Below are 26,681 nucleotides of genomic sequence, written 5' to 3'. Positions count from 1 at the left end.
GTCGGTCAATTATCCGTAAAGTGCCGTAAAAAGACGTAAAGATTTGCGCCAATCACCGACGCCGCGATAAGGAAGGCCATTGGCCAACGGTCGACGACGATGGACGCTGCCGACGACGTCGACGGCAAAGCGCCGTCGCGCCTTGGGCGCAAGCGTGGCCCGGTGTACGAGCACTTTACGCTCGCCTCCGAGCGCGGCAACATCAAGCGCTTCAAGTGCAAGCACTGCGAGAAGGAGACGAGCCAGAACCGCAAGCGCATGGAAAGCCATCTCGAAGAGTGCCCCGTGCTCCAGCCCACGCCATCGCGCGAACCGCCGTCACTGCCACCGAGTACCGAGACGACACTCCAGCCAGGGCGAAAGCGCGGTGCGATCTACGAACATTTTGTTCTGAGCGCCGAGACGCTCAAGGGCAAGCGCTTCAAGTGCGTCCACTGCAAGAAGGAAACGAGCCAGAACCGCAGCCGCATGGAGCACCACATTGCGTCCGAGTGCACTGTTGTGGATGCAGCAGCCAAGGCAGCCGTCCACCGCGCCGCCGAGAGTAACGACATCGTCACTAGCGCGTACAGTGACAAGATGGTGCTTGCCCTCATCACCGAAGACGTGCCATGGACGCTGCTTGAGAACCCGTTTTACACAGCGGCGCTTGGCTCGCTCCAACCGCCGGGAGCGGGGCCGCTGACCGTGGCGGCGGCGCGCTCAATCGTGTTGCCGCGGCTGCAAAGCGCGCTGCACGACGCCATGCGCCGCTTTGCCGACACTGCGCAGTTCCTTACGCTCGTGCTCGACACGCGCGTCGACCAGTACACCAACGTCGTCCTCCTCAACGAAGACGCGACGGCCTACCAGCTGGAACGCATGGCACCGAGCATGGACGGCGCCACGATCTTGGCGACCGTGCAGTCGTACCTCTCGCCGCACCACGCTGTCGTCAACGTCTGCAGCAACGACAGCAGTGCGAAAGCGAGCTACGTAACGCTGACGGGCACCTGCATGGGCCGCGTCTCGGTGCGGCATCTCGCTGCGCTTGTGCAACACGTGCCGTCGGTGGCCGCGGCATTTGACGCCGCGGCGCGCGTCACCGCAGCGGTCGCGTCCCGTCCCGAGCTGCTGCACGCATGGACACACGCTAAGCACACCGTCATCGCGGCGCCGCGCTCGTGGCTCGAGCACGCGATCGTTCTCAAGCAAGCGATGCGACTGGCGCCGAACGAGCTACTGCAAGGTGGCGACGGCTCGCTTCTCCGCGTCGCAGACGCTCTGCTTGCGCCACACGTTGTGCTTTCGGCCCTCTCTGCGATACCAGGTGTGTCGTCCGGCATGCTGGCGGCGACATTTGCGTGGAGCCTCGGTGCTGTGCTCCACGCCGTCGGGATCGCCGACGACGCCAAGGCCGCGTACGCGTCAGCTTTTGGAAACGAGCTAGAGACATTCGGTGAGCTGCACTGGATGGCTGCAATGGTGCTAGACCCGCGCGTGCACGGCGCCGGCCTGTCGCCCAAGGGCCGGCGCGTCGCCGAAGCCGCGATCGTCGCACTCGCGTCGTCGCTGTACCCATCGCTGGAGCCGGCCAAACTGCTTGCGGGGTTGCATGCGTACACGACCAAGAGTGGTGATTTTGGCGCCGCCTTGCACTGGGACGCCTTTTACGTGCAGTCACCGCGGCTCTTTTGGGACCGGTTCAGCGACTTTGCCGAGCTCAGTGCCGTTGCGCATCTCGTGTGCAGCTACACACCGCTTACGGCGTCGATCGAGACGTATCTGCGGCGCGCCCAAGCTAATGCGCCCTGCATCGAGACGGACGCATGTATCGCGAGTCTCCGGTTCGCCCATGCCCGCCCAGTGGACGCCGCCGCTGTCGCTGCCGCCTACGCCGTCGCCACCGACGTGGCCAATGCGCTTCCATCGCACATGGTGTTTAGCCCAATCACGGAGCTTGAGATGCCTCGCAACGACGAGCGCTGGTCGAAGAACGACGGTCGACCGCTTCTGGAGGCGCTGGGCGCAGTTGCGTCGACGTGCGACGGGACTGCTCGTGGTGGCACCCAAGCTGGCCGGTTCTCGATCGACTGCTTGGACACCTCGGTGGCGGGCTGCGCCACCGTCCGAGTTGCCATGACGACGTACCTCGATCTTGTCAAGACTGCGCGCTAGGGGTCGTTTGGTATTTTATGAATGTGATCGTCTACTAGTATATTGTTTCGTGTTTTCCTTCGCGTAAAAGGAAATGTCTCGGATAACTCGCCGATTTAATGTCCAAAAGGCAGTATAAATGTTGGAAATACGATCTATTGCATGGCGCACCTCGCACCGAGGTTCTTGGCATACGTACACGCAAACGTGTCCGACAACATGTCGAGCGTCGACTGCGCTGAGAGGAGGGACATGAGCAGCTGCTGCTTGCCTTCGGGAATGCTCGTGAGCACCGGCGACTCGACAGGGTCGTCGAGCGTGTGCAGGAGCGCATTGAGGTCGCCGCCGTCGTCAAACGAGGCGGCCATCGATGCAATCACCTGTGCTTTGTGCTCCACCCGCAGCGCCTAGCAGCAAATATCAAAGATTGGGACATCCTAGCAGTGACGTACCTGTGTGTACAGCTGGTCGAGGTCTGTAAGCGAGAGGCGCGACGCAGCCGTCGCTTCGTTGTCGTCGTCGTCATTGTCGGGTGCTGGTGATGCCCTGGTGTCCAGCGTCTTTTCCCGCTCGAGTTGCTTGATGCGGAGCTCGAGCGCGGCCAGCTCTTCGTTCTTCCGTCCCACTTGCTGCTTCAGTTGATGTACCTATCGTCGCTTTGACGATCCACTCACCGCACGTCGAGTACGTACTGCAGATGTGTGTACGTGGGCGAGACCAGGCGTTCCGAGCGTCTACGCCGTGCTTGACAGTTGAGGGGTAGACGTAACAGAGTTGCGACCTTGTAGTCGGCTTCGAGGTCCGCAATGTAGTGGTCCTGCTTGCCAATCTTCTGCAAAAGACTTTGAATTTCACTGTCGCGGATCGTGCTCGTCGCCGACGCCTCTGCGAGTTTGGCTTCCTTGGCCGCCAGGTCCGACCGCAGCGTTGTAACCTCGTCGCTAGCGCGTGCGAGCTAGGCGATGATGAGTGCCACTTCGAGTGGTAGCAAGAATGAGAGAGCACCTTGTCGTTGGCTGTTTGGAGCGCGGCCGACATGGCCTCTTGCTCGAGCGACACCTTGCGAAAGCGGCCTTGGAGGTCCGTCAACATGTGCTCGATGCTGCTTTTTTCACTGCTCTCGTCGAGCTTGCGCTTGAGCGTCTTGATCGTTTTCATGAGCTTTACATTGACAGCTTTTTGCTGGTCGACGTGAGCCGCCAATGCGTCGGCTTCGGCGCGCTCGTCCTCAAGCTGCCCAAAGAGCTTGGTGACCTACAATGATGTTGCCAACGCGCAGGCCACTCGGCAGACGTACTTGCTGCTCGAGCGCATGAACGCGGGCATCACTGTCGCGGTCGTTGCGGGCGTGGACGCTGCTAGTATCGTCGTCGTCCACCTACGTCGCAGCGCATTGACCGACGCACGGTCGCGCGCACGTGCGTCTACCTGGTTGTTGGGGCCGATCGCAGACCGGGAAAACGAGCTTCGCATGCTCTTCTTGAGCGCGTCGGTACCGTTCTCGATGATTGTGCTGTACATCGTCGACGACTGCTTCCGGTATGACTCGATGAGCTGCTGCTGGAGGTCCACGTGCTTCTGCAGCTGGTCAATCTTGACGTCGCGCTCGAGGATCGTCGCCTCAACGTGCTTGCGGCTGCGCTCGAGCGTCGTGTTGGCAATGCGCAAGCGGGCCTCTACCTGCGCGTACTCGCGAGAGAAGTGGTCCTTCTCTTGCTGGCCGCGCACGCGGAGTAGCTCGTTCTCGTCGGTCGCCGCCTTTAGCCGCTCCTTGAGCGTCGCCCGGTCGGCGCGCAGCCTAGCCTCGGTCATGAGCTCCGAGTTGCTTGCTGTCGCGTCCACTTTTCAATCGTTATGTCTCGCGGGTCGGCGGCTCTCCCATGCGGGAACCGCGGTCGCTCCATCAGCTTTTTGCCTCGTTCCAATTCGGCTCCTGCGGTCCAATTCGGCCAAACTAGGGTCTCTAAATCGGTCATTCGGCTATAAATGCCTATTTGTACTTGTTTGAGGGCGCTGATGTCCGAAATGCAACGGCGAAAAAAGGTCCGCCGACCTCACTGCCCGCGAGAGACGAGACGCGCGAGGGCAGGTGTCGCTGCAAACCTGTCATGGGATCCATGGTCTTGGTTATATGCACGCAAGGCGCAACCAGGACGAATCGATCGTCGAGTGCTCTACGGTACCACTGGTTTCGTCACTCAAATCGAACGAAATTGAGTTGCGTTTTTTTCAATTTGACGTTGAGGTTGACTCGCGCCACGTTCGATCCGGTTGCATCTCATCACGACAGGCTCCATTTTGCCATCAAAAAAAATGTTTACGGTTGTAGGAAACCTTACTTGGTACTGCACTGGGCACGAGTCTCGCAGCCCACGGTGATTGCAAACACGTGGCGTCTCTGCTTAGCACTCGGACGCATCGTTCTCCTTGTGCAGCGGCTCCTCGAGCGTCCCGGCCGGGTCGGCCACGCAGGTCTCAAGCGGGAGTCCCGCGTTGTGCGGGCTGCACACCGCAACGTAGTTGAAGGCGTGCGCGACAAAAGCCGACGCAATGCCGATGAGCGCGCCCACCTAAGACATGTCATTTTCGACTGTACTTGAAGCATTGATACTGTCACCGCAATGTCCGAGTAGTGGTGCCAGTTGTCTTGCGACCGAGTGAGCGCAACCCACGTCGCGAGCAGAAGCGGAAGGCACGCGCCAAAGAGCTTGGCGGCCGAGAGCATCGACCGAGTGCCGTGCGTACACGCCGCGACACGCGCGCGCCCGACAAGGTACAACTACATGGCACACTGAGCCTAATTCTCTCAGTAGAGGTGTGAAACTATACCGAAAGGAAGCAGAGCCCTGAGAAGGCCGTCGACGAATGCCCCGACGGAAACGACTTGCGTCCCTGCGCTTCACCCGCAGCGTTGCGGCAAAGGTTGGCGACGCCGTCCCAAAGCACTTCTGTGTTCCAGTCGCACATGTCGTAGAAGCTCGGGCGGAAGCGACCGGCAAGGCTCTTGATGATGTTGGTGAAGAGTTGCGCGAGGGTCGCCGAGAGGAGCAGCGAGAGGACAAAGTCACGCGTGTCGTTGGCGATACGGTGCCTCCACTGCACGACGGCGTGTACGAGCAGAGGCAGTGCGTACGCCAGGACCATGCACACGATCGGCGACACTACCAGTCCTTGCCGTATTGCCTCGTACAAGATCGTTCGATCTACCTTGTTCCTTGCGCATCTTGTGGTTCAAACTCGGATCACGAAGAAAGAGGCTGGACGTGGCGTTGAGTGGTAGCGTAATGACCGGGATATCGCCTAGTCCAAGCACGAATGGGACTAGGAGATTGGTGGATCATGGGAGATACGCCGAAAGAGGCCAAACGATGAGATGGCCATCGCGACAGCGAGCACGACAAGCGTCGCGGCAAAGTCACCAGCGCGGTAGATACGAGCGCGCTCTGCCCAGGAGGTCATCGTGGTAGCTATGCGTATGCTCTTGCACGCAACTTGAACAATGGCGATCGACAAATTCGCACCCGGCCGCAAGCTGCATTGTGATTGGTGCGTCCTTTCTGGAACGCGCCAATCAAACGCGGCGAAATGCAATCCATGAAAAAGACAGGGTGCGAGATTCTGCAGCGCGGCACGTCTATTGTTGTTGGTCACGTCACCCGAGGCGCTCGACGACTATCGACCGTTGCCTCCCGAACACTACGCGCGCAAGCATCGTGGCGAACGTTCCAGCACCCTGCGCGCGCTCCCACGATACCACACTTGAGCGTCTTGCGCAAGACAGCCCTTCAAACGACTTTGCACGGACCGCGCAAGACGCCAGGAACGGCGCGCACCAGCCGCAACGGTACGGTCGCGCGCAAAGCAAAACGCAGGGCAAATCGCCGTCTGCGAGACAGTCCGAGTCGCTGCAAGCGACCAAGCTCTTACAAGCGACGGAGGGCTCTGATTCGCACCCACGAACGGCTACGTGGACGCAGCAGCTGCGTCTGTTTCACCCGTAGGACGGCGCCCAGCGGTCGTCGTAGTACCTCCATAGCGTCGTAGGCACGACGCGGTTCTAGTCTGTTTCTTATTCCTACGCTTTACGCTTGTGACGAGTAGATGCTCTTGTCCTCGAGCAAAGGACATAGCCCAAAGCTGCCCGAGACAGGGGGTATTCGATAACTATGAGTAGAAGCGTTTACTCGAATGATGTCGAGTGTCTGTATTACGCAGCTGTGAGCGGCGCCACGCGCGAGTCGCTCTTTGCAATCTTCTGCTCGTAGTACGTTTCGAGGGGGAGGCCCGACGACTTGTACTTGAAGAGCGACCCATAGTTGTAGGCGTACGCCAGCACCGCCGAAACAATGCCAATGAACGCGCCAGCCTAGAAAGAAGCCGGTTTGTCGGTCTCCTGTCTGTAGGGAGTGTACCGCAATGTCCGAGTAGTGGTGCCAGTTGTCCATCGAGCGCGTGACCGCGATCCACATGGCGAGGACCGTCGGTAAAAGCGCAATGAAAAACTTGATGTTGGCGAGAGAGTGGCGGCCGGCCATCGCATTGGCGCTGTACTTGTGGAGGGCGACGACCTGGAAGCGCCCGAGGAGGTAGAGCTACGCGTATCACCGCAGATGAGCCATAGCCAGAGACAAATAAGGGCGGGTACGCTGAGGAAGAAGAGCGTTGAGAACGCCGTCGACGAGTGGCCGGACGGGAACGACTTGCGGCCTTCGGTCTCGGCGTGCTTGTCGGTGCAGAGGTTCGCGGAGCCGTCCCAGACCGCCGTCGTGTCCCACTTGCACATCGAGTAGAAGCTCGGGCGGAACCGGCCCGCGAGGACCTTAAGGATGTTGGTCGCGAGCTGGCAAATGGCCGACGAGACGAAAAGCGAGAGGAAGAAGTCGCGCGTGTCATGGTCAATGCGCTGCTTGCACTGAAGGACCACGTGCGCAATCACGGGGATGCCATACGAGAGGATGACCGCCAAGTACATGGGCACTACCACCGAGTATGAGACTTTGCCGAGGCGTCGTACGTATACCTTGCTGGTCGAGCATCGGGAGGTTCACGCTTGGATCGCGCACAAAGACGGTCTTGCCATTGCCGAGCGGGATGGTCACGACGAGGAGGTCGCCTACGACCATCCATGCGTCGAGAGAGAAAGTAGCTCACATGCTGCTTACGTTGGTAGAGGCCTGCAAGCGAAATGACGAGCGAGATGACGAGCATGAGCGTGCTCGTGGCAAACTCGGCGAGGCGGAAGCGCATCATGGTCTCCTGCCAAGCCATCGTCGCGGCTGGTCGACAAACCAAGAATAAATTGTGCTCCGGACATCCTGTACCATCCGGATAACGCACGCCACTTTGCACCGCGCCAGTTTGCACCTGGGTGTAGGTACGTCGACGAAACCTTGACGCTGCGCCCTTGCCTATAATAGTATGACCTCCACCAGTTATCTGACCACCTAGCGGTAGTCCCGTGTCATGTATTATATGGAGGCTGGGCGGACAGCAGCGTTCGTGACGACGAGGACCTCTACGAAGGCGCGCCAGCCATCCGGATACTGACGTTCCGTGCACATCAAGTTGCACTTGCGCAAATTTCAGAGAATTTGACACATTTGCGTGTCCCACGACCGCCACATGCAGAGCCAAGTCCGTGTCAGCGTCGGCCTCGCGCTGCTGGCGCTTCTCGTCCACGTTTATATGAAAACTATGGCGCAAGGTATCCCTACCCCTAGCGTGGAGGCAGTGCAGATAGTGAGTGCTAGGAGAGGAGTCCCTCGTGCAGCTCGGGGCCGTCACGACGTCGTCCATCGCGTTGTGGCTCTTTGCACTCAACGCGACGTCGGTGCGGGTGCGCTATTCCAATGCTGACAACGACACGCCGCAGCAGGTGGTGCAGTCCCTTCTTAGCCGTGCGCCCGCGACGCTGTGGCTTCAAGGTCTGGCGCCGGCCACCACATATCGCCTGCACGTCGAGCTTCTGGACGAGACGACGACGCATGTGGTCTACGCCAAGGACATGGCGGCATCGACGCTCTCGGACGACGTCTCGGCGCCAGTCTCGTTTGCGTTTGGCTCGTGCACCATGGCGATTCCGTTGCTGTACGATCTCGTCGGTGCGTGATCACGTCATAAAACTCATGTCGATGGTCAACGCAGGCTTTGGCAGTAACCTCGACTACATTGCGTCAGTCGTGTCCCCTGCCTTTATGCTGCTCCTCGGCGACCAAGTGTACGCGGATATCGACATTCCGACGCGCGCCACCGACGCCTTGTACCAAGCAACGGTGCAGGACCCGAGCTACAAGGCGCTGACGCAGTCGACACCGATCTTTAGCATGTATGACGACCACGAGATCTTCAACAACGTACGTCGATTCGTCTTTGTCTTGATGTATCAAGTTGATAGAATCCATTCTAGTGGAACCAAGGCGAAGACGACCCGCTGTATACCGAACGCGTCCGCCTCTTCCACGTGTACTTTGGTCAGCGCAACCCAAAGCCACTGCGCGATGGTGACCACTACTATGCGTGGCAGGCGGGCGCTGCCTCCTTCTTCATGCTGGACGTGGTAGATCCCAGTCTCTCGCGACAGCGACGCTGACGTGCCTATGTGGTAGCGGAAATACGCATCGCCCAAGACCATGGTCGACGGACCAACCAAGACAAAGCTCGGTGCGGTGCAGAAGCGCCACCTCCTTGCATGGCTCCTTGCCGCCAAAACGCCGTTCAAGTTTATGGTTTCGCCCATGTCCGAGTTACTTTTCTAGAAGCGCCGTCCTCAGAATGCGAATTAGGGTCGTCTCGAGCCTCGGGCTGCACAGCACGGACGAAGGCTGGGCGCTGTACCAATCCGAGTACCACGAGATCTTTGATGCCGTCGTCGCACACAACATCTCGGGGGTCGTCGTGCTCTCGGGGGATCTGCACTGGGCTGGCTTTTTCCAGCACGGCGCCTACCCGTTCTTGTTCGAGGTACTAAAATGCACCCATGGTAGTACCTGCCACGACCTTGCCTACTAGATGGGTGCATCCCCGATCGCAGCGCTGCCCGTGCCACCGCTCGTGCCGCGCTGGCTGGTTGATTCGACCGACACGCTGCATTTCAGTAGCTTTACGGGGACCCATTTCGGGCTTGTGGACGTGGCTTCGAGAAGCCTGCGCCTGACCATTTACCGAGCGCGCTTGGGGTGGCCCCAACCGGTGTTTACGCGGGAGCTGCTCTGGACCGATACGATTCCTGAACCTGCAACTTAACTCGTTGATCGCAGCACATTTGGCAACGACTGATGTAGTTTTCAGCAATAAAAACTCGTCCGCCGCAAGGACGCGCTGCGGGTGGAGAGAAGCTATGGGTTGTCAGTACCTTTGACTAGGTAATACAGTGCACGGATGGTCAGCAAGGTGCGAAATACAGCGTCCACAGGGCGATCGCAGCCACTCTCTGTGGACGATTCTGGCCCCAAAGTTCCAACATGTGTTTTTGCAGCCACGCGCCTGACCGTCCATTCCGACTCTCTTTTGCTGTCTCGCAAGCGCGAGTTTGGAGGGGACATGCAAAGTAAAAATATATACAGAGAGCTACAGCGTCTTTGCTCCACATAGTTATGATGACAACGTGTGCGTCATCGTGCCACGAGCGGCGGCAAGATCGTCCACTTGGGTGTGAACACCGACCACTTGGCGGCTTCGGTCGCCGCGGCCTCGGCGCTCGAGAGCGTAATTTCGGGGCGCCGTTTGAAAATAACATGCTGGACGCCGTCCGAGTACGGCGACGTGGTCCGACGCGGGGATGAATATGTGGTCGTGTTCTCGCGCGGGTAGTAGTAGTTGAGGTCGTCGAGGCTGCGCTTCCGCGTGCGAAGATGAGCATGGGCTTGGTACACATTCGGCATCTGTGGCATCGGGCGTTGATAGCGCAGAGGGCTGCTCGGTGACGAGAGCGGACGCATCAAGTGCGGGGCCGCCTTGTGTTTGGGCATGCGCGTTGACCGGAGCTCAAACCACGTCGAGTGCAGAATGTCGACGCAGACGCCTCCGTCAAAGAAGTAGACGCTCATGCGGTGGCGGCGGTTCTTCTCGATGCGGCTGTCGTACGCGTACGACCAGCCGCGCTTGTTGACGTCCGGGTTGATGACAAAGCGGCGCCCAGCGCGCGTCGTCGCCGTCTCGACGACTGGGAAATCAGAGCTGATGTCGACGCTCGCGTACTGGCGGCCGACGACGAAGCGCTGGCCTTCGTCGAGCGTCGAGCTCTCAAAGCGGCAAATGGCTGCGTCGCAGGCCACGTGCGTCGTCGCAAAGACGCTCGAGCCGCAAAAGCCCGCGCTCTTGTGGCCGCCGCGGCCGTTGCAGCAGTGCGGAAAGCACCGAATGTTCTTCTTCTTGTCCTTGTTGTTGCTACGGGCAACGGTAAATGTCAAGCGCCTCTTGCGGTAGAGACATGGATGTACCGCTGGAAGATGGGTTTCAGCGCCACCGAGGTCTCGCAGCCCGTGCACCCGAGACGCCCGAGGCCATGGCGGTCCATCCTGCTAGTAGTGGTACTGTGCGAAAAGGCGGCAAGTTGACAAATGACGCACCGCATCGCAGCGACGTCGGACCGTGTGCACCGAATATTTCGAACCCAGCTGCGGTGGTACGCCGGTCCACAGTGCGCACTCACCAGTGGTCGCACGTCTTCCGCACTGCTGCAAACGTGCCACTTCCTACGACAAGACGCGTGCTGGCTGCGCAATCGCTTCGAGTTATCTCGACGACGTGACCTCTCGAGAAGCCAAGCTCGAGCTACACTACGGTATGCCAGTAGGAACCAGACGCAACGCGGCGTTGCCGTCATCGATTACATGACAACACGCGACCGCCGCTCGTGCTTACGGTATTCGCGCCCGAGAAGAGTCGACTAGGACTGGATGCTTGAGCTGCAAGCGCGCGTGGACGCGAGTTATCGCACGACCGAGGCAGCAGCCGGCGTCGTCGCGTGGCAACACATGGCCGCGACATGTGCTGCCGATTAATCGGCCGCAACAGCTTGCCCTTACCGTCCTACTGTGACTATGGTGCGAAACACCCTTCTTCTTCTGTTTTTACTTGTTCGGAAATGCACGTGCTCGACGAGCGTTGGAACTCGATGGTGCGAAGTGCAACGTCATAGTCACTGCTGCTACCGTCACCCGCGCTACTTCGTCGACGTCGGCGGCGGACCCTCGACCCAAGTCACTGCGTCGTCAAGATTCGACGACACGGCGAACTGAGCGATCAAGCGCGCTTGTAGAAACCATCGTACCCAGTACGTGACCACCACCATTACAAACAGCAACAGCAACGACGACGACGACGACCGGGATGCCTGCTGCTTTGGCCGATGCGTGGGCAGCGACGTGGCGCGAGTGCGCGCCAACTCTGTGCAACATGCCAAAGACCGACTTTGCCTTTTGTGCGTGGCACCTCGGCGCGCTCGCCTCGGAGAATATCTCGTGCACGTGGCGCTACGAGGACGATGCGAGCGACGGCGCGGCCGTGCTGTATCCGTATGCGTCGACGGTGCCGATCCCGCTCGCGCTTCAAGTACGTGCCGCGCCGCTCAGCGTGCGCTGCAAAATCAACGACACGACGTTGGAGCGCCGCTTCGACGTGCGCAATTGCGATAGTCTGACGCGCCACGACGTCTACCACCCGCTGCACCAAGGCGCGTTCTTGCAGCAGACGTGCGCGACGGCGCGCGGGCCGCACCAAGCCTGCGCCGGCCACTTGATCTCTTGGGAGGGCACGCGCACGCGTTATACGGACGCCACCGCGCGGCCGCTCGAGTGCTGCAACGCCCGTGGTGTGCTCCCGGCCTTTTCCTGCAACCTCAACACCACATTGGATGGACTCGGGATCTGCGCGGTCGCGCCGTTCGCGACGTATGGCCTCTACGACGTGCACGTGCTGCAGATCTCGGTCGACTTTGCGTACGCGTACCCATCGATCGCGATCGGCTTGGGTAGTCTACTTGGCGCTATAGCGCTCCTCGGAACCTTGGTCTGGGTCGTCCAGTTGGCCACACTTGTCGTCAACGAGCACCAAGATACTCGGCGCATGGATACAAGCTACTACTACAAGGAGCTGCCGACGTAGCTGATACAAAGTAATTGTGTGATTTTGACCTACAACAGTATCGTCTTGCGCGTCGTGCTGTCTCTACTGGGCGGAGGATGGGTCGGCAGCGGCGCTATTAGGATGAGGAGACAGACGCACGCCAGAGCCGGCAGAGCCAGCGACGTGAAGGATATGCAGTAGGGAGCTGTAGTAGTACACTTGCACACTGCATGGATAGCCTTGAATACGGTAAGACCTATGCAGCAGCATTCGAATGCAAAGCAGCTCCTCAAATCTTCATCTCGAATGACCATCAAAGTCGAGCGCCAAAAGCCACCAATCACCGGCGGTGGTGTCAATGCCTCTTGACCAATCACAATCGACGAAACGGCAGTGGAGATTTTGATGGTCAAGCGCAAGGCCGTGACGACGACGAAGGGTGCTTCGGCGACCAAGCGCCAGGCGAAGAACGGTACGTGGCCATGCACATGGATCAGCGCTAGATACGACGCTCTGTGTAGCCAAGGCGAGCGATGTGGTGACCATTGTCGGTGACGACTTGACCGACGACTACCCGATGCTGGACGAAGATGCGGTCCTCGCCAAGCTCGTACATCCGATGACGGCGGACGTCTTCATGCAAACGCATTTCCGCCAGAAAGCCCTCGCTGTGCACGCGTCGCGAGCGCGCTTTGACCAGCTCGTCGCGGCGGGCATGTGCGACTTGGACGTCAAGGCGCTCCTCGAAGTCACGTCGTCTGAAGCGTACCAAGCGTGGGTGCAGACCAAGGACAACAAAATCGAGTCGGTCAAGGTCGAGACGCTGGAGCAGGCGCTCGTGCTCCACCGCGCCGGGCACTCGCTTACGATGCGGTCATCGGAGGAGCTCAGCACTCTCTTGATTCCAGCACTCGCCCAGGACCTCGGTATGGGCTTTACCACGACGTCGCTTTGTGGCAAACTCAACGGCGAAATTGAAATCTTTTGCGGCAAGGCGGGCCACACGATCGATTGGTTGATTTATCGTTCTCAGTAGGTTGCGCTAACTTCGTGGCGTAGGCACTTTGACTCTCCGGAGAACTTCACCGTTCAGCTCGCCGGCTCCACGACGTGGCAGCTCAAGAAGGGAACCGTGCCGCATCCCTTACGCGGGTGCACGCCGCACGACAAGACGCAGGACGTATTGGTCGAAGAGCAGCAGCTCAAACTGCACCGGATGACGGACCCGACCTTTGCGCCACCCCTAAACACCAACGACGACGTCAGCGTCACCCTCCATCCGGGTTCGATGATGTATGTTCCCGGTGGCATGTGGCGCCGCGTCGAGTGTGCGGACGACGAGGATTCGATCTCGATGACTATGAGCATGATCTCGACGCCGTACGCCGACGTCGTCGCCGACGCTGTCCGCCAGCTCCTTTTGCAAACGTCCGCAGGTCGGGCTGGTGTCTGCTACACGTCAGTGGATGACGCCCACGCGCAGCTTGCAACCGTACTTGCGACGCTTCAAACGCAGCTGCAGTCGATCCAACCCGCCGACATTTGCCCGCCACGCCTCTTGGTGCATGGCCGGAACGGCCAGCTCGCGAACACCGACGACGATGACGACGAAGATGAAGAAGAAGAAGGAGATGAAGAAGGTGACGACCATGAACATGGCAGTTGCGAGGACCATGACCATGACCACGACCATGACCACGACCACGACCATGACCACGATCATGACCATGCAGACGACGACGAGAGTGATGATGAAGACGACGACGGCGCGTCGACGGTGCTCGATGCGTGTGACGCACAGCTCGTCCTCGATCCATCGGTGGCGATCCCGGCGACCGCCCGCTTCCGCTTGAACCCGCTGGCCAATTTACTCGCATACACCGACTTGCCGTCGATCATGGCGGTGGCGCCGGGCAGCAAGGACGAGGATATAAGTCGCCTCCATGTTCTCAACGTCTTGTACGGGAACGACAGCTTCGCGTCCAATTTGCGGGTCGAGTTTGTCGTGAGCGCGTCGCAGGTCGACGCCCTGCGCACGCTGCAATCACAGAAAGAACGTACGTTTACGCTGCAGAACATTGCAAAGACGCCGTCGCGCGACGTGGAAGTGCTCGTGCATTTCCTGACCCACGTCGGCTTTCTCACACAGCTCGACGACGACGACGCAGCGTGAGTGCACGGCCGAAGTGGTCTCGAGTCCCACTGGCAAAATATATTCATTTTCGTATATTTTCGGACACATACCCTTCTTTTCACAAGACAGGTGGCGCAACTGGGCACTGCAGCGTGACCAGGGGTCATGCGGTGCCAGACTTGCTGTGTTTTTCCTCTGGTCAACGCCGAGTCGGAAGAGACCGGGAGATGCAGTATGAAACGAGCGGCAGCGCCGCAGACAGGCGACGTTCTACCTCAGCACCCATTGGGCTAGAGCCATCCATGCGGCGTGGCCGAGGGATCGTCGCGATTGCATGTACGGACACTTGCTCGCATCGAGGTTCGTACCATAGTACAGGACAGGGCAGCTCGAGAACGGCGATTAATGGCGACGGTGCACGCTTCGCTACACCTCTGCCGTGCAAGTCGTCTCGTAATTTCCTAACCTCCTGCCAGTTTGGTATATGATTCGTGCGTCGGGACTTGCGTGCTGCGAGGTCGCTTCACCAAAGTGCTGGAAGCGCGCCAAACGCGCCACCTGCGAAAGGGCGGCCAAAGATACCGGATAACATTTGTATTTTATCCGGATTCAAAACCCCGCGAACAGCAAGAGGTGTGTATCCGGACGGCCGGATTTAGCATTCGCGTCGGCCGGACCTCAAGATGGCACGCCCCAAGCAAGCACCGAAGGGCAAGGGGAAGAGCCGCCAAGGCGACCCCGCGCCCGCCAAGGCCAAGGCCGGGAGACCCAAGACCAGCATCGCCCAGAAGCTCACTGCGGACCTCGAGCGCCTTCGCGGCCTCGGCAACGGCGACTTGGACGCCGACGAGGCCAAGACCATGGCCCGCGACCTCAGCGCCGAAGAGCGCTTGACCCACGCGGACGCGCACGTGCGCCTTCTCGTGGCGTCCTGCGCCGCCGAGCTCCTGCGCTTGACCGCGCCCGAGACGCCCTTCGCGTCAGACCAGGCGCTTTACGACGTCTTTGGCCTCGTCATCCGCGCCTTGAAGGAGTCGACCAAGGACACGGACATTGCGTGGTTTGGCCTCCTCGAGACGCTGGCGTCGGTCAAGAGCTGCAACCTCATGGTCGGTTTGCAGCCCGAGTTGCAGGAGACATCGTCGTCGTCCGACTTGGTCGTCGACCTCTTCCGGGGCTTTTTCGAGCGGCTCCAAGACGACCACTCGCCCAAGGTCGAAGCCAACATGATCACCATCATGGTGAGCTGTCTCGAAGAAGGCGACGCCGTGAGTCCGGCGATCCTCGAAGCGCTTTTAGAACCGCTCCTTGAAGTGTCCAAGCCGCGGACGTACCACATGGCGCAGCAGGTCATTGAGAAGGCGACGGACGTGCTTCAGACGCACTTGAGCCTCTTCTTCAACAGTGCGCTCGTCGACGTGCGTGGCGCAAGCGAGCACTCGGCGCTCAAGGAGCACATCCACGCGCTCATCTACGAAGTACACAAGGTCAACCCGAGCTTGCTCTTGTACGTCCTCCCGAACGTGTGTCTCCAGCTTCAAGTCGACGACCTCGACACGCGCTCGAACGCGATTGCGCTCATGGGCCGCCTCTTTGCGTCGTCGCACGCCGACTACGGGGCGCAGTACCTCAAGAACTTTCGCGACTTTCTCGATCGGTTCCGCGATGTGAAGAAGGACATTCGGCTCCAAATGGTGCAAGTCTGCGCGATTATTGCGCAGCGCAAGCCCGACTTGGTGCACCTCATTGAACCCGAGATGATGGGCCGGCTCCAAGACGCCGAGTGGGACGTCCGGCGTCTCGCAATGAACGAGCTCTGCGACCTCGCGGCCAAAAGCGTAACTAGCGTGAGCGCGGCGTGTCTTCGCCAGATCGGCGAGCGCATGAAGGACAAGAAGGTCGTGATTCGAAAAGAAGCCATGACGGGCCTGGCCCAGATCTACTCGGCGCACGTCGCCAATGGCCTCAGCACTGGCGCCAACGATGTGACGGCCGCGGCGACCGCGCTCTCGTGGGTGCCCGACTACGTCCTCAAGTGCTTTGCGTACCCGCAGCAAGAGCTCAAGCTGCGCGTTGTGCAGCTGCTCGACGACATTTTGCTGCCAAAAGCCACGTCCGAGCTCCATCGTATGAAGGGCCTCGTCTTTCTCTGGAAGCACCTCGATTCGAGCGCCAAAGAAGCGCTCAAGCGCATCTTCCTCGAGCGCGTGCGAAGCCGGGATGCGATCGCGACGTTTCTCGACATCAAGCAGCTCATGCGACACAAGAAGAACGCGACGGCGACGACGCCCGAAGTCGTCCACATGATGGAGTGCTTGAAAGAGCTCCAGCCGCTCCTTCCCGAGACGGACGGCTGGGCTTCCTTAACCGAGAAGCTCGCGCTCTGGAAGGACATGAAGCTCGTCAAGCACCTCGAACTCCTCTGCGCGCCCACGACCTCGAGCACCGACCTCCGCAAGGCGCGCGAAGACGTGGTCAAGATGCTTGGCTCCAAGACACCGCTCGGCGAGTGGATGAAGAACGTGTGCCGGAAGCTTGCGATGCTCACGATCAACACCACGAGCCTCGAGTCGCTGCTCTCGATGTTGCAGCCCACGGATGCGACGAGCCGGGACACCAAGACGGTCGTCGATATCCTCTTGTTTGTCGCGGAACACGCGCCGTTTCTCTTTGAAGCGCACCTCAACACGCTCGAAGCGCTCTTGGACGACGACACGCAATCCGCGTGCGTCCTCGACATCCTCATTGCGTACGGCAAGTACCGCAAGACGCATGCGACGGCGCGGGCCCCCGACAGCGCGCTCGAAGGCGTCCTCCTCGCCGCCGCGCAAGAGTCGGAGGGCGACGAGATCGTCCGAAAGAGCGCGCGTGCGCTCGTGCTGCTCTTCCCGCGCGCACCCGCCGTCAAGTCGTGGCTTGTGACACTTGCCAAGGCGTCGACGCACGAGGACACACAGCTGATTGCGCTGGCGATTCTGGCCAAGCACGTGTTTGTGCCAACCGAGTGCAAGCCGCTGTGTGCGTTGCTTCTGGCGTCAACGGCGTCCTCCTCGCACGCGAAAATGAAGAAGAAGGAGCTGCACACGCTGGCGCTGCAGCTGCGCGTGCTAAGCCATGTGACCGTGTACCAGTTTCCCGACGATGACGCCAAAGCGCGGTCCGTGCTTGACCTTGTCGCGCCCTTGCTAACGTCGGCGCATGCGTCATTGCGGCGCGTCGCTGCGCAGACGATGCTCGTGCTGAGTCGCACGCCGCTGCTTGAGAGCCAAGTGCGCCTGCCCGAGTGGCATGCGCTCAGCTACATGGTCACGGACGAAGACGTGGGCGTTCGGGAGGCAATTCTCAAGACGCTGACGGCCAATTTGCTGCGACATGCGATCCCGCACCCGCACAAGTACACGGCGATGCTGGCGCTGACCGTGCACGAGACGCATCCCGAGCTCAAGAAGACGGCGCGTACGCTCCTAGCGACAGCCGTCATGCGGCTTCGCAAAGCGTTTGAAGCGCGCGACCAAGACGACGCAAGTAACGACGAGGCAAGCTCGCTCATGGTGCCCGAGTACACGCTGCCGTTCGTCTTGCACCTTGTCTTGCACCCGCCGAGTGGATGCGACAAGATCTTTGACGCGCCATCGTTGTTGTTGGACGTCCTCGTCTCGAACGTGGCGTCCGAGGCCGACAACATCTCGTTTTTGCTCCAAATGCTGCACAAGATGAGCATGTGTCATGACGCGACCGAGCCGACAGCCAACGGACTCTACAAGGTCGTGCAGCAGTGCACGTCGACGCTCCGCGCCAAGATCAAGAACCAAGTCAACCTCAAGCCGTACCCGGGCCAAATCTTCCTCCCGAAAGACTTGTTCCAGCCCGGCAAGGCCGAGAACGACACCGACGCCAACGACTCGGATGCGAGCAACGACGACGACGACAAGGCCAAGCCGACCAAAGTGCATAAGAAGCGGACGCTCCCGAAAGCCACGAACGCGCCCAAGCCCAAGAAGGCCAAGCCGACGCCTGCCAAGACCAAGGCCTCGGAGGATGACCCGCCGCCGCGACGGTAGATAGACCATTGCATACCAAGAGGCTCATGGGTATGCGTAGCATGCCGTCCCGCCGTGCCAAGCAAACCGAAACCAATCTGGCCGACCCCGACAGCGACGTGGACGAGTACGCGGCCGAAGCGCCAGCATCCTCGATCCGGGCGTACTTTACGCCAGTGCGGCCCAAAGCCCGTGCCACGAGTCATGACAGCGACACGGACGATGGCGAAGAAGAGACCAAGGACGCTGCCAGTGACGGCGAAGAAGAAACCAAGGCCGCCGGCAATGACGACGAGGAAGAAACCAAGGCCGCCGGCAGTGACGACGACGACGAAGACATGGTATTGCCATATCCCTAGTCTTGAATCTGACCAGAAGCGTGTAGACGAGCTTCCGCCCTCGCCGCCGCCGGTAACAGGATCATTTGCTTGCTTTTTTACTTCATCACGAAGCTCTACGTGTGTGTCTACGAGCTCGCTTTGACCACAAACTCGGCAAGCAGCGGGAGATGGTCTGAGCCCACGTGTCGGTTGGGCAAGGCGCCTTCGCACGTGGCCTCGGCCAACGACATGAGCGGTGCCAAGCCCGCAACGTCGACCCTACATATGGCTGACGTTGGCGTCCAAATGGATCGTGTGCACCTCGCGCGGTCGTAGAAGATGTAGTCGAGCGTCCCCACAAACGCAGGCGACCCGTCGGCGTTGACGCCGTTGCAGTTGGTGAACGCCGGCTCACCACCACCCGCGTACGCCGCATACGCACTGGCGTACGTCGCTGTGATGTGCTTGTACACGTCGCTGTCGGGCAGCGAGTTGAAGTCACCGGCAAAGAAGACGCTGCCACCGCGCGTGGCAGTGAAGGACGCGATCGCAGCCAACATGTGCTGCGTCTGCGCGAGCTTGACGTCGGCCTCTTTCGGGTCCCAGAAGAGGTGGGTAGTCGCAACGACGATCTGCGCGCCGTCGACAGTCGACTGAAACTGCCCGACGAGCCCGACGTTATCCCGTGCGAGGAGCCGGCGGCCGAGGTCGGCGTCGATCGCTACCAGTGCGACGTGGGGACGGAGATGGCGATGGGAGTATACATACCGTTGGCAGCAGCGTGCTTGAGGTGGACGTGCTCGCTGTGCAAGAGCTCGAGTCTAAAGCAAGCAGATCGTATAGGAGACTGGCGATACGAGCAGTATGACCGGTCGGGCTGCCAGAAGATCGCGACGCCGTCTTGCTTGGCGCTGGTCTTTTGCGCGTAGATGCTAGTAGCGTCGTTAGTCGCTCAATGATTGTGCGCGCGAGGTACCCCGCATAGCCCATCGACGCCATCGTGTCCTTCCAGAACGTCTCGTACTGGTCGCACTCCTGCGTGATGTCGTTCAGGCGAGATGGAGCAACAGAGGTCGACGTGTACCTGGAGGCAAATGACGTCGGGGCGGTGCGGAAGGGCAGCAAACTGGTTCTTCTACAGGCGACATGAGTGGAGCGCTAATGGCAGTGGCGGCGGACGAGGAGCTGGCTGCGGTTCTTCCAGCGCAGCGCCTTGCTGTCGCAGTACGGGAAGAAGGACGAGCGCACGTAGCACTGCGCGAGGACGTTGTAGCTCATGATCGAGAGCGCATGGCCACCTACGCCACCAGTGCTCTACTTGGCCATCGCGCGCATGCTACGTCGACGTACCACTGCTCCATTTCCGCGGGTTGCGCATGCTGCTCATGCTGCTCTTCCGGCGGAGGATGATGATGCTGCTCGACGCAAGCGCCAATCAAGCGCGAGGAGCGTATCGCAGGCGAATAAAATGCTCGTTTCACTTGGTGTTTGTATGTCGGATAAAACATGTGGTATTAAATGATAGACGATGGATACATCAATTACTGCTGCACTCGACAAAGTGCGGGAAAAAGGGTTTGTCCCAGCGCCCAAAGATCTCACTGAGCTTTGGTGACAGGCAAAATGGCTCTGGCAGTGAGATCTTCCTGGCCATTGCTCCCGACTCCAGAGCCGCGTACAAAAACGGGCGCTCGGCCAATTGCGGGCTTCTAATTCGTTAGGCTCCTCGCAAGACGTAGATGTCCCGGTCCGTTGACCCCAGTTTGCATGTTCCAACCGCCAAGCACTACGACGTACCCTTCGGTGCACACCAGATACTCTCTGAGCTATCAAGCCATTGCCAACGACAGGTCGATGAGCAAGATGCGAGCTATGGACCTTCTTGACAACCCAAATCGTTGAAGACATTCCGGCAAGATCACGCACTCGAAAATGATGGTCTACCGTGATGGTCTTCCCCTGGACCGCCCCTGCGCAGATGCCATGGACGGTATAGCATTTGAAAGAGCGACGACGATGATGGCAACGATAGAGCTCATAGTCACAAGCACGCGAGCTATGGCGGTCGGTGGTTGACACCAAGGTGATGCTGGCCGGCGCGAAATCTCCGACGTTCCTGTTTGTCCCAAATGAAAGTCGCACTTAATCGAGCGTCGTCCAGTTCAGCTGGGAGCTATTCTTGCATAATCACCGTCATGTCCACGGACGAGACCCCGTCGCTGTGGAGCCCCGGGCAGCTCGTGGCATGGCTCACGTCCTTCGAGGACGGCCGGTACGCGCCCTTGATCAGCCAGCTCCGCGCCTTCTCGGGCCGGCAGCTCGTCGAGCTCGCGCCCGAGCACTGGGCGCGCCTCCAGCCGCCCGCGCTGGCGACCAGCCTCCGCTACACGCTCTTGGGCATGAACCAGGTGTCGTCCCGCGGCTCGCACGACATTGTCGCGACGCCACGCAGCCCGTACATTGGCGCGACGACGCCGATCGGCATGGACCCTCTCCCGTCCATGCGGCCGAGCGAGGCGAGCTCCAGTGGGAGTGGGCCCAAGAAGGTGACGGTGCCCGTGGTGTTTCCGCCCATGATTGCGCGGCCAACGCTCCTCGCCTCGGTCGTCATCTTTCTCCTCGCGCTCGCGGTCACGCTCATCTTTACCGTCTTCAAGGACGACTTGGCCAAGACCGACTACCCGGCGTCGCACGTGCTCGCGATCATGTCGATTCCCGTCATCAGCGTCGTCTTCACCTACGTGCACATTTGGCTCGCGTTGTACATGACGTTCTACCCGCTCAACTACGTTGGCATTGGCCAGTACCCGGGCACAAACATGGGTCTCTGCGGCTGGCAGGGCATCGTGCCCTTCAAGGGCGAGAAGATGGCGCGCATGTCGGTGCGCATCATGACGACGCAGCTCATGGACGTCCGCGAGGTGTTTGGCAAGATCGACCCGGCCCAAGTCTCGAAGGAGCTCGAGCCGATTCTCTTCAATACGATCAAGGACATCATCGAGTCGATGGCGCTCAAGTACAACCCGGGCTTGTGGAGCGTGCTGCCGCAAGCCGTCAAAGACGAGATTGTCGAGAAGGTCAAGGAGGAAGCCCCCAAGCACATTGAGTCGATGATGCTCGAGATCCGCAGTCGCATCGAAGACGTCTTTGACATTGAAGACATGGTGGTCACCAACATGATGAAGGACAAGCAGCTCATCGTCAACATGTTTGTAACCTGCGGCTACAAGGAGCTCGCGTTCATTCGCAACTCGGGCGCGTACATGGGCGGGATCTTTGGCCTCATTCAGATGGGTATCTACCTCCTCTTCCCGCGCCTCTCGGTCTACGTGACGTTTCCTGGCTTTGGCCTCCTCGTCGGGACGCTCACCAACTGGCTCGCGCTCAAGATGATCTTCGAACCGGTGTTCCCGAAGAAGGTCGGCTGCTTGACCTTCCACGGCCTCTTTCTGCGCCGGCAAAAGGAAGTCGCGGCCGTCTACGCCAAGATGGTCGCGTCGGACGTCCTCAACGCACGCAACATTATCGAAGCCATCCTCAAGGGCCCGGCGTCCGACAAGCTCTTTGAACTCGTGTACGCCAACGTCCAGACCGCCGTGAACGCCGGCGCCTCGATCGCTGACAAGATTGTGACCATTGGCATTGGCAAGGACACGTACAACTCGATCAAGGACGACATCACCGACCTCGTCGTGCAAAAGTTTCCCGAAAGTCTCCGCCACATTGAAGACTACACGACCGTGGCGCTGGACCTCGAGACGACGCTGCGCGAGAAGATGGGCACGCTGAGCTACGGCCGGTTCGAGCGTCTCCTGCACCCGGTGTTTGAGGAAGACGAGTGGAAGCTCGTGCTCATGGGCGGGGCGCTCGGCCTTGTGCTGGGCTTCATTCAGACGCTGTACGAAGCCAAACACTAATGTACGAACCAAGTTAGGACGCAAGACCCTCCCTTTTGGTTTATAGTGTTGCATGCAATGGATAGATATATATTTACTCGTACGCAATTTGGACAAGGTGTCTGTGGTCTACGTGGTCGCAACGTCATCCTCGTCATCCTCGTCGTCATCGCCGTCGCCCGCAGTGCCGAGCTCGATCGACACTTGGCACGTGGGGCACACCTTCTTGAGACGGAGCCACGGGTCAATGCAGTCTGTGTGGTACGAGTGAAAGCAAGGGAGCGTGCGAATGTCGTCGCCCGACTCAAAGGTGTACCGACACACAAGACACCTAGTCCTCGTCCTATTAGTACGTAGCAACAAAGTGGGGTGTACTCGATGTCGATGCCTTCCCGCTCGCGCGAAAAGACTCGCTTTGGCAGCTGCGCAATCATGCGGTCCGACGCACCGCGCCTACGAAGACACCATGACTGCGAGGTTAGGGTTCCGTCATACGTACGAGTTGGCGTCGGCTTGCTGGAGCTGGTTGGCGAGCATCACCAGACCCAACGTCCCTGCGTATGGCAAGCTTAGTGGCAATCGCAGCATCGACGGAGATACCGTGTTGGGCGACCAAGGCTTCAATCTCAAGTGGCGACGTCCCAATGCGAATCTCATTCGAGAGCCGCGTCGTATCGTCTACGACAAGTTGAGTATCAAATACTTCAACAACAGATGAGGGCTACCGTCAAACTGCCGCTGGAGCCAGAGGGCGTACTGCACATCAAACGAGTCGCGGGACGAGCCGTCGACGGCCGGCAGCTCAATGCCCGTGATGCGGCGCGTGCGAAGGTCGTCGACGATCGCGGTCGGGAGCACGTAGCCAAAGAGCTGGTGCGGCGAGAGCACGCGGGCTTGGTCGTCGCCGCACTGCACATGAAACTGCAGCGTGTGCTCTGCGAGGCGCACCGCAAGGTCGATTTGCGTCAAGTGGCCATCGCCGTAGCACGTGTAGACGACCGACTGCGGCACGAGGTACGTGGCGACCGTCGTCCACGGCAAAGCCGGTGCGGGCGGGCGCCGCGGCGGCAGGACCGAGCTCCGACGTTGCGTCTCGTCGTCGGACGGCGTCGGCGTCGGCTCTTCTTCCGGCGGAAACGTGCCTTCGTCCGCACCAAATTCCACCTACAAGACAAATTGTCTGCAGTTGAAACGACAATAGGACGGCAGTGTACGAGAAGGCCAAACTCGGCGTGCGGCGTGTACAGGGTCGAGACACAGTCAAAGTCGCCGGCTTTGAGCTGCAGCACGACGGCCGCGCGGCGGTCGGTCGCGCCGTCGCAGAGCCGGAGGAGCAGACTCGAGTGCAGCCGCGTCTCAAACACGAGCTGACCGCGGCTGTTGACGGGCACGTGGTACATTTGGAGTAGCAAATCCCCCGTGTTGATTGTGCGGCCGACCTAAAAGATTGAAAAAATGAGTTACTATCAACTTTGTATCAAGTGAAACACAGACTTTGAACGCATGCGGCCCGTTCGAGACGAGAATACTGCGCAGACCGAGCACCATGCTCGAATAAAACACGTGGCCCTTCTCATCTTGCAAGACAAAGTACGGTCGGTACGTGTTGTCGGGCAAATACCGCGACTACACACGTCAACTTGATACTTTGATACAAACAACAGACGCAAGCCGTACGAGGCCGTCGGGGCACTTGAGAATCGAGAGCCGGTGGATGTACAGCGGGTGTTGGGCCGGCAAGACGGCGGCGCCGCTGAGACTCGTGCGGTCTTGTAGCGATGTCTATCGATCGCATTAGAGCTGCAGGTTCAAACACCAACAAGCGCTACGCTGGACAAGAGCTGCTGGTCGCGGAGGAGGAGCAGCCCGGTAAAGTCGCGCAGGAACCGCGCTTGCGGCCGCGGAAGGCCCGGAACGTACGACGTATTGCGCACGTCCGACTCGATAAACGTCTTGGAGAGCCGCAGTGCGAGCGACTCGGCGCTCTCAACGTTCTCGTTGAACCTACGCGCAGCATGGATCACATACGAGTTGAAACGACAGGGGCGAATATGTCTACCACTGCAAGATGCGCTCGCCGTACGCAATGAGATCGGTCCCAAACGGCGCGCGGTACATGGCGCAGCACGCAAGGTACACGCTGAGCTGCTCTTGGTTGGGCGCCAGGAGGATCGCGACGTGGGCGTCATCAAGCGCAAGCCAGGACGCGACCGTCGACGCCGCGACAAACATCGAATGCATCGACGGCACCGCGCCACGCTTGAAGGGCAGCGACGTCACGCGGCCGCCTGCGTGACACATTAGCGGTCGCAGACAAGAAGCATGCGGGTACCTGCAAAGGTGTCGGGCACGAGCGGCTTTTGGTGCGTCCGTTGCACCGCGTCAAGAAGACCGCAGTCCATGACGCACGCCTTCTCGGCAAAGCGAGTCGCGATCGCGGCGTCGAGGTTGGACATGGCCAGCTGCGCGTCCGCCCACGTGCTCGTATACGTCTTTGCGCCAAAGAGCTTGGTGACGGCTTGCATGGCCGGCGGCGCGAGCACGGCGAGGCGCGACGAAAAGTGGAGGATCGGGTCGTCGTTGGTTTTGCTAAAGAGGACGCTTGATATCGACTCCTTGAGCGCTCGCGACCAGCTCGCGACTGGCTCGTCGGCCGATGGTGGAGGCGGCAACGGCGCCGGGAGCTGTGCATTCATGGGCGACGTGAGCGAGATGTCGCCGGTGCTCTGGCCGTCCACGAGCAGGCGCACGCGCGGGTCTTCGGCCACGCGCTCGAGGTTGATGCGTCGGAGGAAGGACGCTCCGCGCTCGGTCCAGCGCGGCTCGTGCGCGTCCGTCCGCTCGGCCATCGCCAAAGATTCCCGAAAATGCTGGAAAGAAACCATTTTCTCGTTGCTTGGATTAAAAATAAACGTATTTTAATACATCATTCTTCCAATTAACATACAAATAACAATATAAAGCCATGGAATGGGCTACATTAAAATACAAAAATAGCGTATTCTACGATAATCGGGCCCGCGACAGAGTGTAGGTCCAACGGCCGCGGGTTTCGCGTGATCCAGTGGAATATACAGTGTCTTTACCACGCTCTGGTGCGTCCTGTGGCAGTGGCACCATCCTGTTTGTATACGCAGGCATCACGCTGGACAGGATCGCCCTCTCGACGCACGCAACAGAGAATGGTGGTGGCGTCACGCGGCAAGCGCGCTACTCACTCAGCGCGCCATCTGGCACGAGCTGGCGCGAATATGCTGGCGCCACGTCAAGATCCCAAGCAGTGCGCTGTGTCCACGCGCGGGTTCGAATCCCGCAGTCGTCGTGCGTTGGAAGCACGTACTTTGAATTAGCGCCTACGGTGGTTTCGCCATGCTGGCTGCTGAAGCTGCCACGTCATACGAACGGCAACGCTTGGCTCGATATCGCGCGAACCTCCCGCGAGAGGGATACCTTGTCTCGCCTTGAGGCAGGATGCACTGCTCGAGCACCAGAGCCATCCGATCAATCGCGTCGGGCGCTACTGGCAGCGCTCGTTGGCGTCGTGGCACGTCTGGTGTCAAGATATAAACTTGTACATTGCGGTTGAAGCGAGTCCTACGCAGATCTTTCATATATTTATGTACTATCGACACTGTGTGCTGATTTGGTCGGCGGGCGGAGGAGCGACTTGCGGCTGGACTTGCTCGTCGAGTGGCACGGGCGGTGGTGCCTGCACCGTCCAAGAGCTTCTCCACTTCGACCGGAAAGATATTTTTTACTTCTGGCCATACATTTTTAAAAGCAAATGCACAATGTTTCATACAAATACCAAGCTGTTCACTCCGTTTTGTATTCCAAGGACAAGATTCTCGCAGCTATTCTCGCATGCACAATGTAATATGGTTTTCCGGATGTTTGGGGAAAGGTTCAACTGCGTTGGCGATGGTGATTGGCTGAAATCACGCCCATCCGGATACGCGCCTTTGGTCATCTTCAACGGAGAATCTCAATTCTGGTCTTGTCGCCCAAACAGCGACCGACAACGACGCGACCGAAGGGACTATAGAAGGCCGCTACTAGTACGTGCAGAGCTTCAAAGGCGGCAAGTTCG

General features: G+C 59.5%; 12 protein-coding genes across 16 annotated transcripts; 6 read left to right on the top strand and 6 right to left on the bottom strand.

Annotated features, from left to right (window-relative positions):
• The first annotated feature begins 61 nt into the window (after positions 1 to 61).
• On the top strand, positions 62 to 2,273 carry SDRG_06896 (hypothetical protein). The gene has a single exon (XM_008612707.1). The coding sequence runs from the start codon at positions 100 to 102 to the stop codon at positions 2,155 to 2,157; it is 2,058 nt and encodes a 685-aa protein (XP_008610929.1). The 5' UTR covers positions 62 to 99; the 3' UTR covers positions 2,158 to 2,273.
• On the bottom strand, positions 2,168 to 4,172 carry SDRG_06895. 2 transcript variants are annotated; one of them, XM_008612705.1, is made up of 9 exons: positions 4,137 to 4,172; positions 3,979 to 4,090; positions 3,565 to 3,934; positions 3,434 to 3,514; positions 3,142 to 3,390; positions 2,918 to 3,091; positions 2,829 to 2,870; positions 2,589 to 2,783; positions 2,168 to 2,543 (listed from the first exon to the last, which is right to left on the bottom strand). In XM_008612705.1, exons 2-9 carry the CDS (start codon positions 4,038 to 4,040, stop codon positions 2,292 to 2,294), a joined length of 1,425 nt encoding a protein of 474 aa, XP_008610927.1. In that variant the 5' UTR covers positions 4,041 to 4,090; positions 4,137 to 4,172; the 3' UTR covers positions 2,168 to 2,291. The 2 variants fall into 2 exon arrangements, with proteins under 2 accessions (XP_008610927.1, XP_008610928.1); XM_008612706.1 differs by having other exon boundaries at positions 2,829 to 3,091.
• A 366-nt stretch (positions 4,173 to 4,538) lies between these two features.
• On the bottom strand, positions 4,539 to 5,595 carry SDRG_06894 (hypothetical protein; the record flags this gene model as incomplete). The annotated part of the gene is made up of 5 exons (XM_008612704.1): positions 4,539 to 4,706; positions 4,754 to 4,915; positions 4,966 to 5,297; positions 5,344 to 5,436; positions 5,487 to 5,595. The coding sequence occupies 5 exons, from the start codon at positions 5,593 to 5,595 to the stop codon at positions 4,539 to 4,541; spliced, it is 864 nt and encodes a 287-aa protein (XP_008610926.1).
• Positions 5,596 to 6,179: 584 nt separating this feature from the next.
• On the bottom strand, positions 6,180 to 7,420 carry SDRG_06893 (hypothetical protein). The gene is made up of 5 exons (XM_008612703.1): positions 7,299 to 7,420; positions 7,157 to 7,249; positions 6,782 to 7,113; positions 6,549 to 6,728; positions 6,180 to 6,502 (listed from the first exon to the last, which is right to left on the bottom strand). The coding sequence occupies exons 1-5, from the start codon at positions 7,402 to 7,404 to the stop codon at positions 6,344 to 6,346; spliced, it is 870 nt and encodes a 289-aa protein (XP_008610925.1). The 5' UTR covers positions 7,405 to 7,420; the 3' UTR covers positions 6,180 to 6,343.
• A 326-nt stretch (positions 7,421 to 7,746) lies between these two features.
• Positions 7,747 to 9,524, top strand: SDRG_06892 (hypothetical protein). 3 transcript variants are annotated; one of them, XM_008612700.1, is made up of 8 exons: positions 7,759 to 7,840; positions 7,887 to 8,237; positions 8,281 to 8,489; positions 8,543 to 8,692; positions 8,742 to 8,872; positions 8,919 to 9,096; positions 9,145 to 9,381; positions 9,424 to 9,524. In XM_008612700.1, the coding sequence occupies exons 1-7, from the start codon at positions 7,759 to 7,761 to the stop codon at positions 9,376 to 9,378; spliced, it is 1,335 nt and encodes a 444-aa protein (XP_008610922.1). In that variant the 3' UTR covers positions 9,379 to 9,381; positions 9,424 to 9,524. The 3 variants fall into 3 exon arrangements, with proteins under 3 accessions (XP_008610923.1, XP_008610922.1, XP_008610924.1); XM_008612701.1 differs by having other exon boundaries at positions 7,747 to 7,840; positions 9,145 to 9,442; XM_008612702.1 differs by having other exon boundaries at positions 8,742 to 9,096; positions 9,145 to 9,443.
• A 146-nt stretch (positions 9,525 to 9,670) lies between these two features.
• On the bottom strand, positions 9,671 to 11,163 carry SDRG_06891 (hypothetical protein). The gene is made up of 2 exons (XM_008612699.1): positions 10,575 to 11,163; positions 9,671 to 10,521 (listed from the first exon to the last, which is right to left on the bottom strand). Exons 1-2 carry the CDS (start codon positions 10,958 to 10,960, stop codon positions 9,747 to 9,749), a joined length of 1,161 nt encoding a protein of 386 aa, XP_008610921.1. The 5' UTR covers positions 10,961 to 11,163; the 3' UTR covers positions 9,671 to 9,746.
• Positions 11,164 to 11,218: 55 nt separating this feature from the next.
• Positions 11,219 to 12,290, top strand: SDRG_06890 (hypothetical protein). Its single transcript, XM_008612698.1, has one exon. The coding sequence runs from the start codon at positions 11,467 to 11,469 to the stop codon at positions 12,238 to 12,240; it is 774 nt and encodes a 257-aa protein (XP_008610920.1). The 5' UTR covers positions 11,219 to 11,466; the 3' UTR covers positions 12,241 to 12,290.
• A 257-nt stretch (positions 12,291 to 12,547) lies between these two features.
• On the top strand, positions 12,548 to 14,444 carry SDRG_06889 (hypothetical protein). Its single transcript, XM_008612697.1, has 3 exons — positions 12,548 to 12,673; positions 12,723 to 13,215; positions 13,261 to 14,444. Exons 1-3 carry the CDS (start codon positions 12,607 to 12,609, stop codon positions 14,372 to 14,374), a joined length of 1,674 nt encoding a protein of 557 aa, XP_008610919.1. The 5' UTR covers positions 12,548 to 12,606; the 3' UTR covers positions 14,375 to 14,444.
• A 541-nt stretch (positions 14,445 to 14,985) lies between these two features.
• Positions 14,986 to 18,853, top strand: SDRG_06888 (the record flags this gene model as incomplete). 2 transcript variants are annotated; one of them, XM_008612696.1, is made up of 4 exons in its annotated part: positions 15,019 to 18,392; positions 18,437 to 18,650; positions 18,684 to 18,716; positions 18,761 to 18,790. In XM_008612696.1, the coding sequence occupies exons 1-4, from the start codon at positions 15,019 to 15,021 to the stop codon at positions 18,788 to 18,790; spliced, it is 3,651 nt and encodes a 1,216-aa protein (XP_008610918.1). The 2 variants fall into 2 exon arrangements, with proteins under 2 accessions (XP_008610917.1, XP_008610918.1); XM_008612695.1 differs by having other exon boundaries at positions 14,986 to 18,392; positions 18,437 to 18,716; positions 18,761 to 18,853.
• SDRG_06887 (hypothetical protein) lies at positions 18,842 to 20,082 on the bottom strand (the record flags this gene model as incomplete). Its single annotated transcript, XM_008612694.1, has 8 exons — positions 18,842 to 18,974; positions 19,017 to 19,416; positions 19,464 to 19,516; positions 19,565 to 19,627; positions 19,672 to 19,730; positions 19,780 to 19,830; positions 19,875 to 19,993; positions 20,046 to 20,082. 8 exons carry the CDS (start codon positions 20,080 to 20,082, stop codon positions 18,842 to 18,844), a joined length of 915 nt encoding a protein of 304 aa, XP_008610916.1.
• Positions 20,083 to 20,824: 742 nt separating this feature from the next.
• On the top strand, positions 20,825 to 22,612 carry SDRG_06886 (hypothetical protein; the record flags this gene model as incomplete). Its single annotated transcript, XM_008612693.1, has 1 exon — positions 20,825 to 22,612. One exon carries the CDS (start codon positions 20,825 to 20,827, stop codon positions 22,610 to 22,612), a length of 1,788 nt encoding a protein of 595 aa, XP_008610915.1.
• A 73-nt stretch (positions 22,613 to 22,685) lies between these two features.
• Positions 22,686 to 25,461, bottom strand: SDRG_06885 (hypothetical protein). The gene is made up of 10 exons (XM_008612692.1): positions 24,924 to 25,461; positions 24,651 to 24,879; positions 24,412 to 24,595; positions 24,285 to 24,373; positions 23,806 to 23,929; positions 23,317 to 23,755; positions 23,192 to 23,269; positions 23,091 to 23,145; positions 22,967 to 23,044; positions 22,686 to 22,922 (listed from the first exon to the last, which is right to left on the bottom strand). The coding sequence occupies exons 1-10, from the start codon at positions 25,438 to 25,440 to the stop codon at positions 22,721 to 22,723; spliced, it is 1,995 nt and encodes a 664-aa protein (XP_008610914.1). The 5' UTR covers positions 25,441 to 25,461; the 3' UTR covers positions 22,686 to 22,720.
• Between the last annotated feature and the right edge of the window lie 1,220 nt (positions 25,462 to 26,681).

The sequence above is a fragment of the Saprolegnia diclina genome (genome assembly GCF_000281045.1).
Source record: "Saprolegnia diclina VS20 unplaced genomic scaffold supercont1.19, whole genome shotgun sequence".
Classification (NCBI taxonomy): domain Eukaryota; phylum Oomycota; class Saprolegniomycetes; order Saprolegniales; family Saprolegniaceae; genus Saprolegnia; species Saprolegnia diclina.
Note: the sequence above shows the minus strand (reverse complement) of the source record. Positions and strands in the feature narration are given on the sequence as shown.